At 50.0% G+C, this 15,974-nt stretch overlaps 1 protein-coding gene across 5 annotated transcripts in view; it reads left to right on the top strand.

Annotated features, from left to right (window-relative positions):
* Window positions 1–15,974, top strand: part of LOC113404997 (myomegalin-like) — a 101,731-nt gene that overhangs the window by 74,998 nt on the left and 10,759 nt on the right. For 2 of the 5 annotated variants that reach the window (XM_026656156.1, XM_029912447.1), the window contains exons 1-9: window positions 850–2,079; window positions 7,205–7,324; window positions 10,523–10,642; window positions 10,884–10,976; window positions 11,146–11,364; window positions 12,710–12,868; window positions 13,224–13,337; window positions 13,621–13,758; window positions 14,605–14,784. In XM_026656156.1, coding sequence (XP_026511941.1) covers window positions 943–2,079; window positions 7,205–7,324; window positions 10,523–10,642; window positions 10,884–10,976; window positions 11,146–11,364; window positions 12,710–12,868; window positions 13,224–13,337; window positions 13,621–13,758; window positions 14,605–14,784 — 2,280 coding nt within the window. In that variant the 5' untranslated portion in view covers window positions 850–942. Of the gene's footprint in view, window positions 1–849; window positions 2,080–7,204; window positions 7,325–10,522; window positions 10,643–10,883; window positions 10,977–11,145; window positions 11,365–12,709; window positions 12,869–13,223; window positions 13,338–13,620; window positions 13,759–14,604; window positions 14,785–15,974 lie in introns of those variants that run through there. The other 3 variants (XM_029912448.1, XM_029912450.1, XM_029912449.1) reach the window with 2 other exon arrangements.

Below are 15,974 nucleotides of genomic sequence, written 5' to 3' on the forward strand. Positions count from 1 at the left end.
AGTCAGGGGACAAGGAACGGGGGGAGGGTTGGGGGTTCTGAGGGGGGCGGGAAGTGGGAGGGGCAGGGGCGGGGCTAGGGCGGGGCTCCTCCCGTCCTCTTTTTTGCTTGCTGAAATATGGTAACCCTACTGTTTGCAGAGGGCATTGCCTTGGCAGGGGGAGCACGGGGGGGGGGGCGGGCTCTGTGTGGCACTGAGGATCCTGTTTGGCTGCTGGGTTTTGTGCTGAATCTCCCATGAGAACTGGGACTGGAGGGGAGGGGGAGACTGTACCGTCCTTTGGCCTGCTTTGCAGCGCGGCTTCCTCTGCGCACGCGCTACTAGGCTGAGGGCAGAGGATGGAAACTACAACTCCCAGAAATCCCGGCCGGGCGCGCATGCGCGGCGGAGCCATCTTGCAATCTGAGCCGTAATCAAAGAGCCCCAGTGGCAGGAGGCGCCTCGCGGGCGGTGGGACGTGTCGTGGCGGGTTGCTGCCGCCTCACGGCTGGTCGCGCCCTGCCCTTCCCCGGCCTCGGGCCGCGCGCAGTACGGGCGGGGCCCCGAGCCCAAGCGGGGAGCCGGTGGGGTGGGTCAGGGGTCACCAAGTTGGGGGGCTGTGGGGTCAGGGGGACTCTGGGGTAAGCTTGAGGGGTCCCTGGGACAGACTGAGGGGTCGGGGGTGTTCCCCAAGGGGAGTCAGCCTGTGCGGTCAGGGGGACCCTAAGGTGGGGTCAGGGATCCCTGGTGGCAGTTTGTGAGATTGGGGATCCCCCAGGGTCGGGGACAGCCTGTGGGGTCAGGGATCCCTGGGGGCAGCCTGTGGGGTAAGGGGGATCCTCAAGGTGGGGGGGAGCCTGTGAGGTGAGGGGGTCCCAGTGAACGCCCCCAGGAGATATACTGAGTGAGCAGGGAGGACTCCCCCAGCAGACCTGGGCGTGGGTCTGGGTGGTAGAGAGGAAGATGAGGGAGATCTGTCGGATTTGCGCCCGGGAGCTCTGTGGCAACCAGAGACGCTGGATATTCCACACGGCTGCCAAGCTCAACTTGCAGGTGCTTCTCTCCCATGTCCTGGGCAAGGAGCTCTGCCGAGATGGCAAAGCTGAATTTGCCTGCAGCAAGTGTGCGTTCATGCTGGACCGCATCTACAGGTTTGACACGGTCATCGCTCGCATCGAAGCCCTCTCCATCGAGCGTTTGCAGAAGCTGCTGCTGGAGAAGGATCGCCTCAAGTTTTGCATTGCCAGCATGTATAGGAGGAATAATGAAGACTCTGGTATTGATGACAAAGTTGTTGGGGATGTGACTGTTGACATTTCTGGCCTGCCTGATGTCAGATACACAGCCCTTCTTCAGGAGGACTTTGCCTATTCTGGATTTGAATGCTGGACAGAGCATGAGGAACATATCCCAGAACTGCACAGCTGCCACACTTCGGAGAGCGTGGGTAACCGCCCAAGGCGATGCCGTGGCTGTGCTGCATTACGTGTTGCAGATGCTGACTATGAAGCAATTTGCAGAGTCCCACGAAAGGTGGCTAGGAGTATCTCTTGTGGTCCTTCCACCAGGTGGCCAGCTAGTGTATGCAACGAGGAATCTTCTGTATGTGAACCTATAACTGCTGACTTGGCAAGTGTCAAGGTGCCTGTGGAAGAAGAAAGCATGGAGGAAGGGACTCCTGGGTCCTCTGTTGAATCCTTGGACACAACGGTTAAGGTCAGCCCTCCACGACAGAAGGATGAGGAAGCAGACAAAGGTGTAAAAGGGAGTGAGAAGTGTGATGATTGCTCAGATGCCCGTACCACTCCAAACTCATCATTGTACGGGAATAGGTTGGAGCTAGCCCTTAGCCTGATCAAAGCTTTTGACTACAAGCCTGTTCAGAGTCCCAGAGGGAGCAGGTTACCTATTCCAGTGAAATCCATCCTGCCATATTCCAAGCCTAGCCATGATCTGGTGGATGGAAGTGCTCTTCTTGGCTCAGTGAATGCTGGTTCTGGTTTCCTCAGTGCAGCCACAAAACCCTTTCCCTTGGAGCTTTCTGACCTGCAGGAGCTGTGGGATGATCTCTGTGAAGATTATATGCCACTTCGGGTACAGGTAGAGGTCAATGTGCAACATTAGTTTAAAAAAAATACTGACCCTGAGACCACTGTGGATTCAGATGTGCTGAGATCATATGGATAGCTAAATGTAGCCAAACTCAGGCTAGGAATAGGTAGCTGCCTTTTAACTATTTTAACTGTACCCCCTCTATGCAATCCATTCCTTTTCCATTACCAGGTATTGTCTTCTTGCCGTGTTTTGAAGAAGTGAGCCCTCTGGGTCTTGGTGCCTTCACATCTCTCTCTCTCTCTCTCTCTCTCTCTCTCTCTCTCTCTCTCCTGCTCCTTCCTAAGACTGTATACTAGTGTGGGTTTGAGTTTTAGTTTGCCTCTAGTTTCCTACCAAGCAAATACTGCTACTTTATTTTTCCTTGCTACTCTCTATAACTTGGTTTAAATTTATAAGTTCCACTAAAGGAAATATTGTCAGTTGCCAGAGACCTCTTCTAAGTGCTGATTTCTATTGGCCTTTATAACTGCTTTGTTCTGATGTATCAGGAATCTTCCTCCTCTCAGACAGAGTCCTAAACTATAATCCTCCTTCTAAGGATCAGTCCTCAAATGTACACAGCACACAGGGGTACACTGGTATGTTACCTACAGAGACTGTTGTCTTTGAGATGGATTTGTTTCAGTGGATGATTTTAGGGCTAGCATTCTAGATACTTGGTTTGTCTCCTGATCCTTTAAAAAGTTCAAGTGATTAGTGGCAGATGCCACCAAAGAGCCTGTGATTTGAAGACTCTGCTTTCAGAGGAGTTCCAGGTGTCTTGCCCACTGTGTACATTCCAGTCCACTTATAGCTCTGGATTTTCTCTGTTTTGCCAGGCTTTAAAATCCTGATTAGCATGTGGCCAGAAAACTACACCTGTAACTACTTTACCTCTTTTGTTAATGAATAGAAAGCCTCAGTCAGCTTCAATTCAGGAATATCCATGTCAGTCTAATTGTATTCACATTAGCAGTCTTGCTGTCTAATGTGCCTGCTAGCCTTAGGGACTAGAAAGATGCTTGTTTATTACTATGGCAACTGTAGTCAGTGGATACATTTCCTATTCAGTGGCTGATACTTTTCCTAGTCTGTCATTTTCCAGAGACCTGTACTCTTTCTGCATCAGCTATGATGTGGCTTTATTGACAGGCTAGAAATTGTGCTATGGAGGAACACAAACTGACAAAAGCAATAAATTCACTGCTAATCCACTTGTAGCTCATGATTGAAGATCTGCTGACACCACCTGAAAAACCTCCTAGTGAGGGACAGTGCTGCAGCTTCTGCCCTATCCTACAGTCTCTATATCCCTCACTGCTCATTTTTCATTACTGGGGACATTTGTACAGTATTAAGAATAAGATTTTTTTTTCTTAATGCACATCTTTCAAGAGTGGAACAAACATTAATTTGTATATGGATTTAAATGGCTTGGCTTTCTCTCATGTCTTACTATCTTTGTTACATCTCAGAGTTACTTACAAAGGGTTTTCTAAACGCCAGCCTTTGTCACATGTCTGTTTCTGCAGTGATTCATCATGTTGAATTTGCAACTTCCCATTTCTTACCATGGCAACAAAATGTTATCACCAGCACTCCACAGATTTCAGTGCTGGATCTGGCAGAAGGAGAAAGCTCTTACTCACACTCTAGATGGCTTTAATGCTAGAAATGGAAAGTCAGACAGTTGCCAGCAAAGTAAATAGTTTTTGTATAAATGTTTTTTTTCCCTTCTTTTCCCCAGTAGGAAAACTACTCTTCAAGAGCCAAATATTGCACTCATTCCATTAACATGAAAATCTGCCAATCATAGGAGTTGCGTTGCCCTAAGAAGCTGATAGGCTTCTTGTCTTTGGTCCTTACCTGGAATAGCAATCATTTAAGGTTCATTCATCACAATTAGAATGTCTCAGAGCATTAAGATCTGATAGGCAGATGACTTCTTAGGCCTGGTTGGCACTGGCATTTTCTGCAAAACATCAAAACCGCTTTCAGCCTTGCAGCTCCAGAGGCAGTAGCAAGAATGCTAGCGTAAACTGGCTGCCAGTGTTTTCACCACTGTTCTGTGCAAACCTGCTCTCGGCAGGGTTAGACAACATGATGGTTATGAAAGACAGGTGGGAAGTCTATGCTAATGCTGCTATTGCTGCTGCAGGCCTACTGGTGGGGAGAACTTAGAAAATGCCAATGTAGAAAAAATTCTGGGGCGCAAAGATTCTATTTTTGGTACAGTAGTGTCCCAGTAATGAAGAATTAAGGATGGTAGATCCTAAGTGCCAGGACTTGGCTCTTCTAAGTAGGTCATGGCTCTTTTTTTTTTTTTTTTTTTTTTTTTAATTTTCTAGTGTCAATTTATTCAAAGAATGTAATTGGGGAGGAGGGAGAATTTATGCTTTTCCTTGTGCCTTTTCAGCAGCCTAACTAAAGAGTTACAGTCTGCCTCCTGTAAGATGTGCTAGCAGCAGCCCCTGTCTATGCTCAAGGGCCCCTAGTCAGGCCAGGTTGAACAATGTGCAGGGATGTCAGAGTGCAGAGCTTTATTAAAACCTTACCCGCTGTCCATGGCACTTGTTCAGAAGTGATTGCTCGCCCCATCACTTACAGCATTAAATATGCTGTCAAGCAAGCAAAGGCTCTTGTCCCTGCTGAGAACTAGATCTAGACAAAATTTCAAAGCTCAGCCAAAATGATCTGTTTTAAACCTTTCGACTCTATTATTTGGGGCAGGATGTTAGGCTCTTAAAAATTACAAAAGCAGAAGGACTGAAGAACAAGTGGCCAGTAATTCTTGATTTTCTAACCACTAACTGTAGCTGTGACACAGCAGCTAGCTGATCTCATCTAGCTATGACAGCAGTCAGTGCTTTGGGCCACTCTTAGGTTTTTATTATTCAGATGCAGAGGGCTCCTTGTATTGCTTTCCCAGCAGCCTGACTCTTGTTAACAGCCTCCTCCTAGAATATGGGTCATCTCTGGCTGTCCCAGCTGCCTTAAGGTTCCTTCCCCCTTTTTCTGCTCTTCAGCTCACAGCCCTTGCTGTTCCATCCTTCAGAGGTCATGTGCACTCTCATCAATCTACCAGAGATGTTGGTGCTTAGTATCTCACTGCAACCCAGAGACAGAATGCAGCACTGTCTCTGCAGCTCTTGCTATTTGATTTATTTATATTGCTGTGTATCAGGATCATTGTCCCACCATGCTGTTTGCTGTACAAACACGGTCCAGCCTCCCAGCCCTGAAGAGCTTACATCTGAAACTGGAAAAAATTAAAGGCTTGGGTGGGGAAGGAATATTGCGTCCAAGCAAAGTGGTCAGAGTGGTGCTGGTCTTAGGCTTGTTGGTTCAGTTTTTGTCCCCTTTAGCTTATAGAGGAATGGAGGGAGAGCAAATGAGAGGAGGGGGTGAGGAAATAGGAGCAGAAAAGTGGAAGAGGGGGATGAAAGAAGGGGAAGAGGGTCATGGGGGGGTAGGGTGGGGAGTGGGGAATAGAGGAGGAGGAAGAAGAAGAAGATCAGACGGGACCAAGAAGGTGAGAATGAACGGGGGTGGGGGGAAGCAGGAGCAGGTTGGAACCAAAAATCAGTCAGCAGAGAGAAAACAATACCCAGCGTTCAAAGGCTGAAGAGCAGTGTGCTGCCCTCAGGCATTCAAGGCTTCTCTACGCTTGCTGTTGCTGGGGAAGCACCTGCTCCTTTGAGGGACCCATTTCCTATGGTCATCGGAGAGGAAAACTCAGTGAGATAGAGCTAGTCAAAGTGAGCTGCCATGTGAGCTGTGTGTAGGGGTGTCTGGAGCTGGCTTTGTTGTCTCCTTGCTCCTACTCAAGAAAGTCTGGCCAAGGCATTCTCAAATCTTTAGTGTGTCCTCAGCAGGAAGGCAATAGTGAATTTGGGTGGCAGCTGCATTTTCCCTGAAAATCGTTGTCTACTATTGCTGCTGATACCTGAAAGAGTGCTTCTCACCTTCTAGACAGAGTGGGTCTGAACTCAGCCCCAAAGAGCTTACAGGCCTAATTAGATGTGAAGGAGCGAGACAGTAAGGAGGGCTGATGACAGAAGCGTCAATCAAATTATTATATGATTACCCAGTGATTGCTGGCCACAGCATGCTGCGCTAAGGAAGGTGTGATTCTTTTTCTTTGCTTTCCAAGTAAATTGATGTCTGTCTTGGCTAACTTTTTCAGGCCTAGTGGCAGGAGCAAGTGGGGGGACCTGAACGAGAAGTGTTGGCCTCACAAATCATCTGAGAAAGGGCATTCCATGCATGTTGCGGGAGCAGGCAACGATATTTGTGGATAAAGTAGGACATTGAGGTTGGCATCACTGGGAGTGGAAGGGGCAGCGCAGAAGGAGGTCAGCTAAGTTATGGAGAACTGTGAAGGGTGATTACAAGAATCTGGGCTGGACATTGTGTAGACAGGAGCCAGTTGAGTGATTCAAAGAGGGTGGGAAATAGGTTCCAGTACTGTGGTGAGGAAGGTGATCTTAGCAGCAACATTTTGGATGGACTGAAGGGGGTGATGTGGGTGCCAGGGAGGCCCCTGAGAAGGAGGTTACAATAATAGGGACAGGAGGTAAGGACCTGAACAAGAGTGTTTGCTGTCAGGTTGGACAGAAAAGGTCAGATCCTGATGATGAAGTGTCAGGACTGGCTGGGTGTGACGGCAAGGGAGGAGGCAGCGATTATCCTGCGTTATGGGCTGAGGAACTGGTGGTGGTCTAAAGTGAATGGAGTTTCAAAAGGAAGCTAAGTTCAGCTCTGGCCATGTTAAGCTGACCGCAAGGCACGCGGGAGGGACAGGATTGGAGTAGGGGAAGTAGATTGGTGAGTTGCTGGCTGGAGATGGTAGTTGAAGCTGTATGAACAGATGAAATCACCCAGTGAGAGGGTGTAAAGGGAGAACAGTGGGCCAAGAACAGACCCTTGGGAGGGGAGGAGGAACTGCCAGAAGGTCCCTGAAGGATCAGCCAGACATGTAGCAAGAGAGGGTGGAGGTGCACGTGGCAGGATGTTGAGAAGGCGGCTATAAGGAGCAGATGTTTTGAAATCCACATTAGGAGGACCACCATCACTCTGAATAGAAACCATGCAAGGACTCAGGCCACCCACATCTCTTCTGTCTCTCCAGAATCTGCCTGAGGACCATCAGCAGCTGACTCAGTGTGACCCCGTGGCGAGTGGGCGTGTGTCTGAATCGCATGCTGCTGAGCTGCAGGACAAAATCCAGCAGTACGATGCCACCAACAAGGTATTTGTTCACTGGCTGCACGTTCAGCTCTTTGAGGATTCTCGCTTACCTTAATTAGCAATAGCCATGAAGTATCATTGCAGGCACTGGAAGTTGCCCAAACTGAGGTGGTGCTATTGGCCTTCAACCAGGTTAGGAAGTGCTTCCTTTCCTATAGCTATGCTATGCAACTTCCTTCTTTATGCCAGTTCTAAAGCAGTGTTTGAAAGACCTTCCCCTATGCCAGGGGGCCTCCATAGAGCCATTGGAGGAAAGATGCCTACATCCCCTAGCTCCACCCACTGCCTGCCCCTCCCACTCTGGCTTCTTGGCTGCTGCTTCTCTATGGCAGGGGTGGCCAACCTGAGCCTGAGAAGGAGCCAGAATTTACCAATGTGCATTGCCAAAGAGCCACAGTAACATGTCAGCAGCCCCCCATCAGTTTCCTCCGCCCCCAGTGTCTCCCATCTGCCAGCAGCACCGCTGATCAGCACCTAACCCTCCATCCCTGCGCCTCCTGCCTGCCGCGATCAGCTGTTTTGTAGTGTGCAGGAGGCGCGGGGGGGAAGCAAGGGCATGGCAGACTCAGGGGAAGGGGTGGGGGCCTTGGGGGAAGGAGTGGAGTGGGGCCTGGGACTGGGACAGAGCCAGGGGTTGAGCAGTGAGCACCTTGTAGCACACTGGAAAGTTGGCACCTGTAGCTCCAGCACCGGAGTTGGCGCCTATGCAAGGAGCCGCATATTAACCTCTGAAGAGCCGCATGTTGCTCCGGAGCCACAGGTTGGCCACCCCTGCTCTATGGTGAGCCTTCTGCAGGCAGAGAGGGAAGTTGCCATGGAGGCAGCTGGCCTCCTTTTGGTGTGGGATGAAGGAGGTCAGCCTGCAGAGGGGCCCACCCTGGCATGCTTTTAAAGGGCATGAAGTAAAAATTAGCTGAACAAGAAGATGGCCAGCCTAGTGGCAGGTTAAATGAATACACATGGGAAGGGATAGCTGGTTTTATATATGCCCATTGTAGTGCTGTAAATTAACTGTAACCGATCAGGAAAACACCACAGAGGTCGTTGTGAACAGCTCCATGCAAACTTCTGCTCAGCATGCAGCAGCAGGCAAAATTGCAAAGAGTTTAGCAGTGTTAAGAAAGGGATGGTAAAACCTTGTCTGTTACAGTGCCCTTGTATAAATCAGTTGTTGTCCATAGCTGGAACACTTGAGTTCAGTTTGGCCAGCCACCCTCCGGAAGGATAACTCCGAAATAGAAAAGGTCCAGAGAGCAGCAATGAAAATAATTAGGGGTGTAGAATTAAAAAGACAAGGGCAATTTAGTTTCAAAAGAAGCCAAATAAGAGGTAGCGTGCCAGATATATAAATTAATGAGCAGTATAGAGAAGGTCATTTGGGAGTATTTGAGGACCATTGTGGTATCAAGGTCATTATAGATATTTACCTTCTCATAATAAAAGATGATGTTTAAAAGGCAACATTTAAAACTGATTAAAATAAACACTTTTTTTTAAGCAACTTAATCTGTGGAAGTCACTTCCACATGCCATTATGGAAGCAATTGCTCAGCGGGATTGAGAAAAGATTTATCTTCTATTACACTAGTGAGGATGAAAACATAGGAGGTGCTTTGGCACTCATGTTTCAGGCCATAAACCAGCCTTCCCCTCCAGCCATGATGTTGTAAAACTTCTGTGTGGCAGGGGAAGCCCTAATCAGCACCTGCCACTCCAGCCCCACTCAGGGAAATGGGTTGGGGCTGGGCAACTAGCATGGACTGGCCCCACCTGCCAGCCTTGTTAACAGGGGCTAAATGCTTGGGAGGCAGTGAATCCGGAGGGTGGGGCAGAGACCAGGAGGGGAGAGTAGGCTCAGAAGGAGCCAGGAGCCTGCTACCCTGTTGCCACTGAGGCCTGTGCTAGGCCAAACCTGTAAATACTCTGTAAATAGTTAGAGCTTGGTGGTGGGGACTGGACACAGGAATAAAGAGCATGGTTGTTGCACCAGCTTGAAGTGGTCCTGACACACTGGGGAGCGGGCCCAGGAGGCTGAATGCAGCGGGTTGCAGTGAACACCCCGTTACGTTCCGTTATGTGGATTTCACTATGTTGAAGCCAGGACACTGGGCTGGATGGACCATGCATTTGCTCGAGTATGGTGTTACCTAAATCCAGGCAGTTGCTGCAAGAGTGAGTGGCTGGCTGGATAGTGCTACCTGGAGAAAGGGAGGAAGAGTGTAAATATGTAACGGTAACGCTCTAGCTGTAGTGGGTGAGTTGGAGGGAAAGGAAGTGGTCTCTGGGATATGTGGGTTCCGTTTTGGAGGTTCCAGATCTCCAGGAGTACCATGGGCTGAAGCCTCTCCTACTCTTTTGAAGGGGTTGGAGAAATGAGTAATTGAAACTGGGATTGGCATTAGGCAGCTGAGTGTCGGAGACAGTATCAGACAGAGTAAGCAGGGCTCTCCTGGTGGATGCGCAAGGTGTTGTGATGCATGGGGTCGGAGGCCAGGATTCCAACCCCTCCCTCAGACTGGATCACTGGGGGCTGGAAGCACAGGTGCTGACTTTCCAAAGTGCCGGGGGGTGCTCGACCCCCAGCTCTGCCCCAGGCCCCGCCCCCACTCCACCCTTCCCCGAAGGCTCCACCCCTACCCTGCCTCTTCCAACCCCGGCACCACCCTGCCCCGCCTCTTCCTGCCCAGTTCCATCTCCTCCCCTGAGCGCGCCACGTCCTCGCTCCTCCCCCTCCCTCCCAGCCTCCTGCATGCTGCGAAACAGCTGATTGCGGTGGGCGGGAGGCGCATGGAGAGAGTGGGAGACACTAATCCACAGGGCCCGCCAGCAGTCGGGAGACGCTGGGGTGGTGGGAGGGAGCTGACGGGGGGGGTGCTGCCAGTGGGAGCTCAGCACACACCATTTTTTCCCCATGGGTGCTCCAGACCCAGAGCACCCACAAAGTCGGTGCCTATGGCTGGAAGTTGGCCTCAGCCCCTGTGAAAGAAGGGAAGGCCTTGCATTGCCTTGTCGCTACTCTCTCCACCCAGCTCAAGAGCAGCAGAGCCAGACTTCAGAGGGAGCCACGTTGGTCTTGATCTGGGGAAATAAAGAGGAACCTCTGGGCTCTGTGGACCCAGTATGGTGTGGAGGGATTCTTAGGGGCAATTTGATGAAGTTTGGGGCTTGGTAACTAAACCGTTGTGTTCTCTATGTTCAGTTGCTGCAGGAAAAGCTAAATGAGATGAATTTTGAATTAAAATCTGTCCAGGAAGCATCCCAGAGACAAGATCGTACAATCCAGAGTCTGAACGAGGCCCTGAAGAGCAAAGAAAGTGAGGTAACTAGCACTGTTGAGGGGGGCCGTTGCTGTGCCCTTGTATAGGAAATGTGGATGCAGGGAAGCATGCTATTCTAGCAGCAATTCAGAGGGAACCCTTCAGCCATCCTTGGACCTTGCTCATTTCTCCTGTGACTTGTTTCTGTCAAAGCACGTACAACAGTCAGAGGCAATTTGTGTCCAAGACTCCTGGGGGTGTGGGGCTTGCTAACGGTTGGGTGTCCTATCCCCTATCTTGCAGACAGAGGAGCTGTACCATGTGATTGAAGGGCAGAATGAGACCATGGCCAAACTACGAGACATGTTACATAGAAGCCAGCTTGGACACTTGCAGGTACGTCCCTGTGGGCCCCTCTATCCCCCAGAAATGAGGGGCCTTTGCCTTTAAAAGAAAATTGAAAGGCCTTGGGTCTTTCACTGTCACGGGCTCCTTCACTGTTCTGAACAGCTCTTGTGAGCTCACACTTAAACACACTCACATTTCTGTTCTCCTCTCTTGTCAGACCTCGGACGGTCCATCCCCTTCCCAGCAGCAGCAGCACATGGCACTGCTAGGTCTGCAGAACACGCTCTTCTGCACCCAGCTGGAGATGCAGAAGCTGAAGAGGGCTCAGCGGCAGAAAGAACACCAACTGGCTGAAGCCAGGAGAGCTACCCAGCTTCTAGAGGCTGCTGTGCAGGAGGAACAGCAGCTGAAAGAGGTGTCGTGGAAACATAATCAGGTACGGCATGCTTCAGCAAATGACAGTAAAGTGCAAATGACAGTAAAGTGTTTTTGCATATGAAGACAGCAAACCACTGGCCTTCATAATGCTTCTATTAGCTGAATGCCTTAAGTGGGTCTATTTCCTGTTAGCTTACATTCAACAGTACGTGCACACAATCAGTGCAGAGACTGAATACAGTGGATCAGTAGTGTCACTTACTGGTATGTTTTAACTGGTGCAAATGTCCTGTTTCTTTTTGTGATGCTATACTCCTATTTCTCCAGTGGATTAGCCAGGGTGGACTTGAAAACTTTAAACTTCACCTCTGGCTAGAAGAGGGGATTTAAAAAAAGGTTCCTACATACACAGGAAAAATTGTATCAGTTTTAAAGTTGTACAGTCACCAACAAATTTTCACTTTGCGGAAGTGCAGTTAGGGAATTGAGTGCAGAACCCTAATTCCAGTTGCTTGTCAGTTTCACTACCAAACTTCATGTGATTGGACCCACTCTGATAGTGACTTTCTGAAGAAGTTAAGAGTTAGTTGCTCTGTTCTTGCACTGGGCACAAAATAATACATAGAACTAAAGAAAGAGGCATGTGGCTGGTATTCCGTGTCAAGTGGTCACTTTGGTGAGATGGATGGATTTAGAGTTTAAAAATCACTAAATGTCTCTGTAATTTCAAAGAAGAAGTAATAAATGTTTGAAAGATTGCTTTGGTGGCTGTGCTGTACAAAACTCCTACTCAGCATGTAGGTAAGTAATCAGATGTGTCTATGTGGAGATGTATTAAACTTCATAGCAATGGAGGTAGGGAATAGGAACCCCCCACTTGAGACATACTCAGCCACGGTCCATGCTGACATCTGTCCATGCAGCTGTGAAAACCCTATCTCCATCTACATGTGTGCTACACATGTACTGAGCCTAGCTTCCATAAGCTGAACCACATGAAGATATTCTTCATTGGTGCTCCATCCATATGCTTGCTGAAGGGTTAGCATCCCCTTCTCCTGCGGAAGGAGGTCAGGCTCTCAGTTTTCTGATCTGAATGACAGCAACCTATAACATCTGAATCCTACTGAATCCCTGTTGTCCTCTCCTGCAGCCCAGCCTGCCCTTTACCTTGTGAGATTCAACAGGATAACGTGCATCTGAAGAAGTGGGTTTTTTACCTATGAAAGCTTATGCCCAAATAAATCTGTTAGTCTTTAAGGTGCCACCGGACTCCTCCTTGTTTTTAACAGGATAACAGCAACTCCTGAGGGTGTCTCCGTCTCTGGTGTGACTGACTGACAGGGCTTCCTGTTAAGTGGGCATCTTATGGCAAAGAAGTGAGAAGTGTGTTTTCCTTTCAGGAGCTGCGTAGTGTTGTGCAGCAGGTACAAGCAGAGCTGCAGGGCAAGGTTCAGGAGCTGCGGGCCCTGGAGGGGGAGAGATGCTGTGAGATCCGGGCCCAGGAGCAGCGTGTTCAGCGTTTGAGCCAGAGGCTGGCTCACAAAGAACAGCTTCTGCAGGTGAGGTGAAATGATGTGAATCAAGGATTAGCCTCACCTTGGTATTTGGGTGCCAGCAACCACATGACCAGTGCCTGCCCTCAGAGAGATTGGAGTCTGAGGGCAACCCTCTGGCTACAGCCACAGGGAGGGATCTGTAGCTGTGGCTGATGCCAGTACGACTCAGCCCGAGGTGAGTCCTGACTGGGGAGGGAATCAGACAGATGAACACTGACCTGACCTGTGGACTCTGCCATCCTTTGAGTGTGGGGAGAGGAGAGTGAGCTCAGAGAGAGGTGCTCTGACCTCTGAACTCCCTGCACTGGCTCAGTAACGTTGGTGTCTGTGCTGATGTGTGCTTATGGGGTACCTTCAGGAATCCCGGGAACTTCTGCAACGTCGGCAGAGCTTGGAGAAGAACCCTGCGGTGACTGATGCTATGCTGGAGAAGTTGCAGCAGCGAATCAAAGACCGAGATGCTGCTCTGGAGGTAAGCACAGGACATTCCAGCACAGTCTCCCCCATCCTTTCCCTGGGCTCCTGGGGGGATGGGTAGGCAAAGCATCCCTTGTGCTTTGCTCTCCCTTGCCCGGGTTTGGTATCCCCTGCTCTTCCTTTCCCTGGGGCTGTCCCCACTTCCCCATCCCCATAGAGTGAGCTGAGTTCTCCCACGTAGTGTGAAGTAGGCTGCATGGCAAGAGAATTCAGGATGCTGTCTCTGCACGAGGGAGTGTTTCTCTATGATCGCTTTGTCACCTTTTCTCTCCCTGTAGCGAGCAATAGATGAGAAATTTTGTGCCGTGGAAGAGAAGGAGCAAGAGCTGCGACAGCTCCATCTCTCTGTGAGAGAGCGGGAGCGTGACCTGGAGAGACTGCGCAGCGTCCTGTCCAGCAATGAGGCCACCATTCATGTAAGTGTGATCCCCTCCCCAGCATATTGTCCCCTGTGTAATGCACCTATGTGTAGGGTGACCAGAGCTCCCGGCTCAGCTTGGCACAGCATTCATTCCATTGGTGTGGCCAGCCCTTACGTTGCTGCTTTGGCTGCCTCATTGATTCCGTGGCCAGAAGAGACCACTGTGATCATCTAGTCTGAGCTGCATCAAACAGGCCAGAGACCTGCCCCACAATAATTTTAGAAAAGATCTTGATTTAAAATGGTCAGTGATGGAGAATCTACCACGACCTTTGGGAAATCGTTCCAATGGTTAATTAGCTTCACTGTTAAAGATTTCCACCTTATTTCCAGGCTGAATATGTTTAGCTTCAGTTTCCAGCCATTGGATCGGGTTAGACCTTTCTCGGCTAGGTTGAAGGGCCCATTATTAAATATTTGTTCCCCATGTAGATACTTATAGACTGTGGTCAAGTCACCCCTTAACCATCTCTTAAACTAAATAGATTTCCTTGGGTCTGTCACTATAAGGCATGTTTGCTAATCCTTTATTCATTCTTGTGGCTCTTCTCTGGTGAGTGCTTGCTTAGCATACTACCTGCATACATCCTCATCCCTCCCCACCAGGCAGTTTTCTGATGGCCTCCTGCTTCTGGGGAAGGAAGGGGTTAAACTAATAGTTCCATATGGCATTTCTCAGCTGGATGCTGAGGTGGAAGCTTTCTCTAGGGAGTGAATATAATGGCTGTTTGGGGCTGCACAAAAGGGTAGAAGAGACTGAATAATTTCAATCCTGTTTACTTAAGTGCACAAGAATCTACTTGGGCCTCAGTGTGTTCCTGGTTTTCTCTGTGGTCCCTAGAGCATGGACAGCCTGCTGAAAGCCAAGACGCTGGAACTAGAGCAGGTGTCAGCAACCTGCCAGAACCTCCAGTGGCTGAAAGAGGAAGTCGAGGCAAAATCCAGCTGTTGGCAGAAGGAGCAGGAGGGGATAATACAGCAACTGCAGACCTCTCTGCATGACAGGAACAAGGAAGTGGAAGTAAGGCCCATGCTCCCTGCTGCAGTGCCTCCAGCCATTCCCTCTTGGATGGGATCCCTGAGCACTACTGCCAGGCCTCTGGGCCACTCACTCAATGCCACTGTGCCATCCTGCTCCCCTTGGAGGGGGGGTCAGACCCATTACCCTGATTTGGTGGAGTGTATAGGAGGGGGTGGGGGGCAAACTCATAGCCCTGCTCCTCTTGGTGATCCATTGGCCATTATTTTTGAAAACTCATGGTGATTGGGGGAGGTCCCGGATGACTGGAAAAAGGCTAATGTAGTGCCCATCTTTAAAAAAGGGAAGGAGGAGGATCCGGGGAACTACAGGCCAGTCAGCCTCACCTCAGTCCCTGGAAAAATCATGGAGCAGGTCCTCAAGGAATCAATTCTGAAGCACTTAGAGGAGAGGAAAGTGATCAGGAACAGTCAGCATGAATTCACCAAGGGGAAGTCGTGCCTGACTAACCTAATTGCCTTCTATGATGAGATAACTGGCTCTGTGGATGAGGGGAAAGCAGTGGATGTGTTATTCCTTGACTTTAGCAAAGCTTTTGATACGGTCTCCCACAGTATTCTTGCCGCCAAGTTAAAGAAGTATGGGCTGGATGAATGGACTTTAAGGTGGATAGAAAGCTGGCTAGATCGTCGGGCTCAACGGGTAGTGATCAATGGCTCCATGTCTAGTTGGCAGCCGGTTTCAAGCGGAGTACCCCAAGGGTCGGTCCTGGGGCCGGTTTTGTTTAATATCTTTATTAATGATCTGGAGGATGGTGTGGACTGCACTCTCAGCAAGTTTGCAGATGCCACTAAACTGGGAGGCTTGGTAGATACACTAGAGGGTAGGGATTGGATACAGAGGGACCTAGACAAATTAGAGGATTGGGCCAAAAAAAACCTGATGAGGTTCAACAAGGACAAGTGCAGAGTCCTGCACTTAGGACGGAAGAATCCCATGCACTGCTACAGACTAGGGACCGAATGGCTAGGTAGCAGTTGTGCAGAAAAGGACCTAGGGGCAGGGCCGGCTCCAGGCACCAAGCACCCAAGCTGGTGCTTGGGGCGGCACCTGGAGGTGGGCGGCGCGGCGCTCTGGCTGCCGGGGGGAGAGCCGAGCCGAGCCCCAGCCGGGGCTCGCCGCCCTCTCGCTGCCCTGCCCCCGGCGCTCTGGCCGCGGGGGGGGGGGGGAGA

This window comes from Terrapene carolina, unplaced genomic scaffold (genome assembly GCF_002925995.2).
Source record: "Terrapene carolina triunguis isolate 2854851 unplaced genomic scaffold, T_m_triunguis-2.0 Scaffold212, whole genome shotgun sequence".
Lineage (NCBI taxonomy): Eukaryota > Metazoa > Chordata > Testudines > Emydidae > Terrapene > Terrapene triunguis.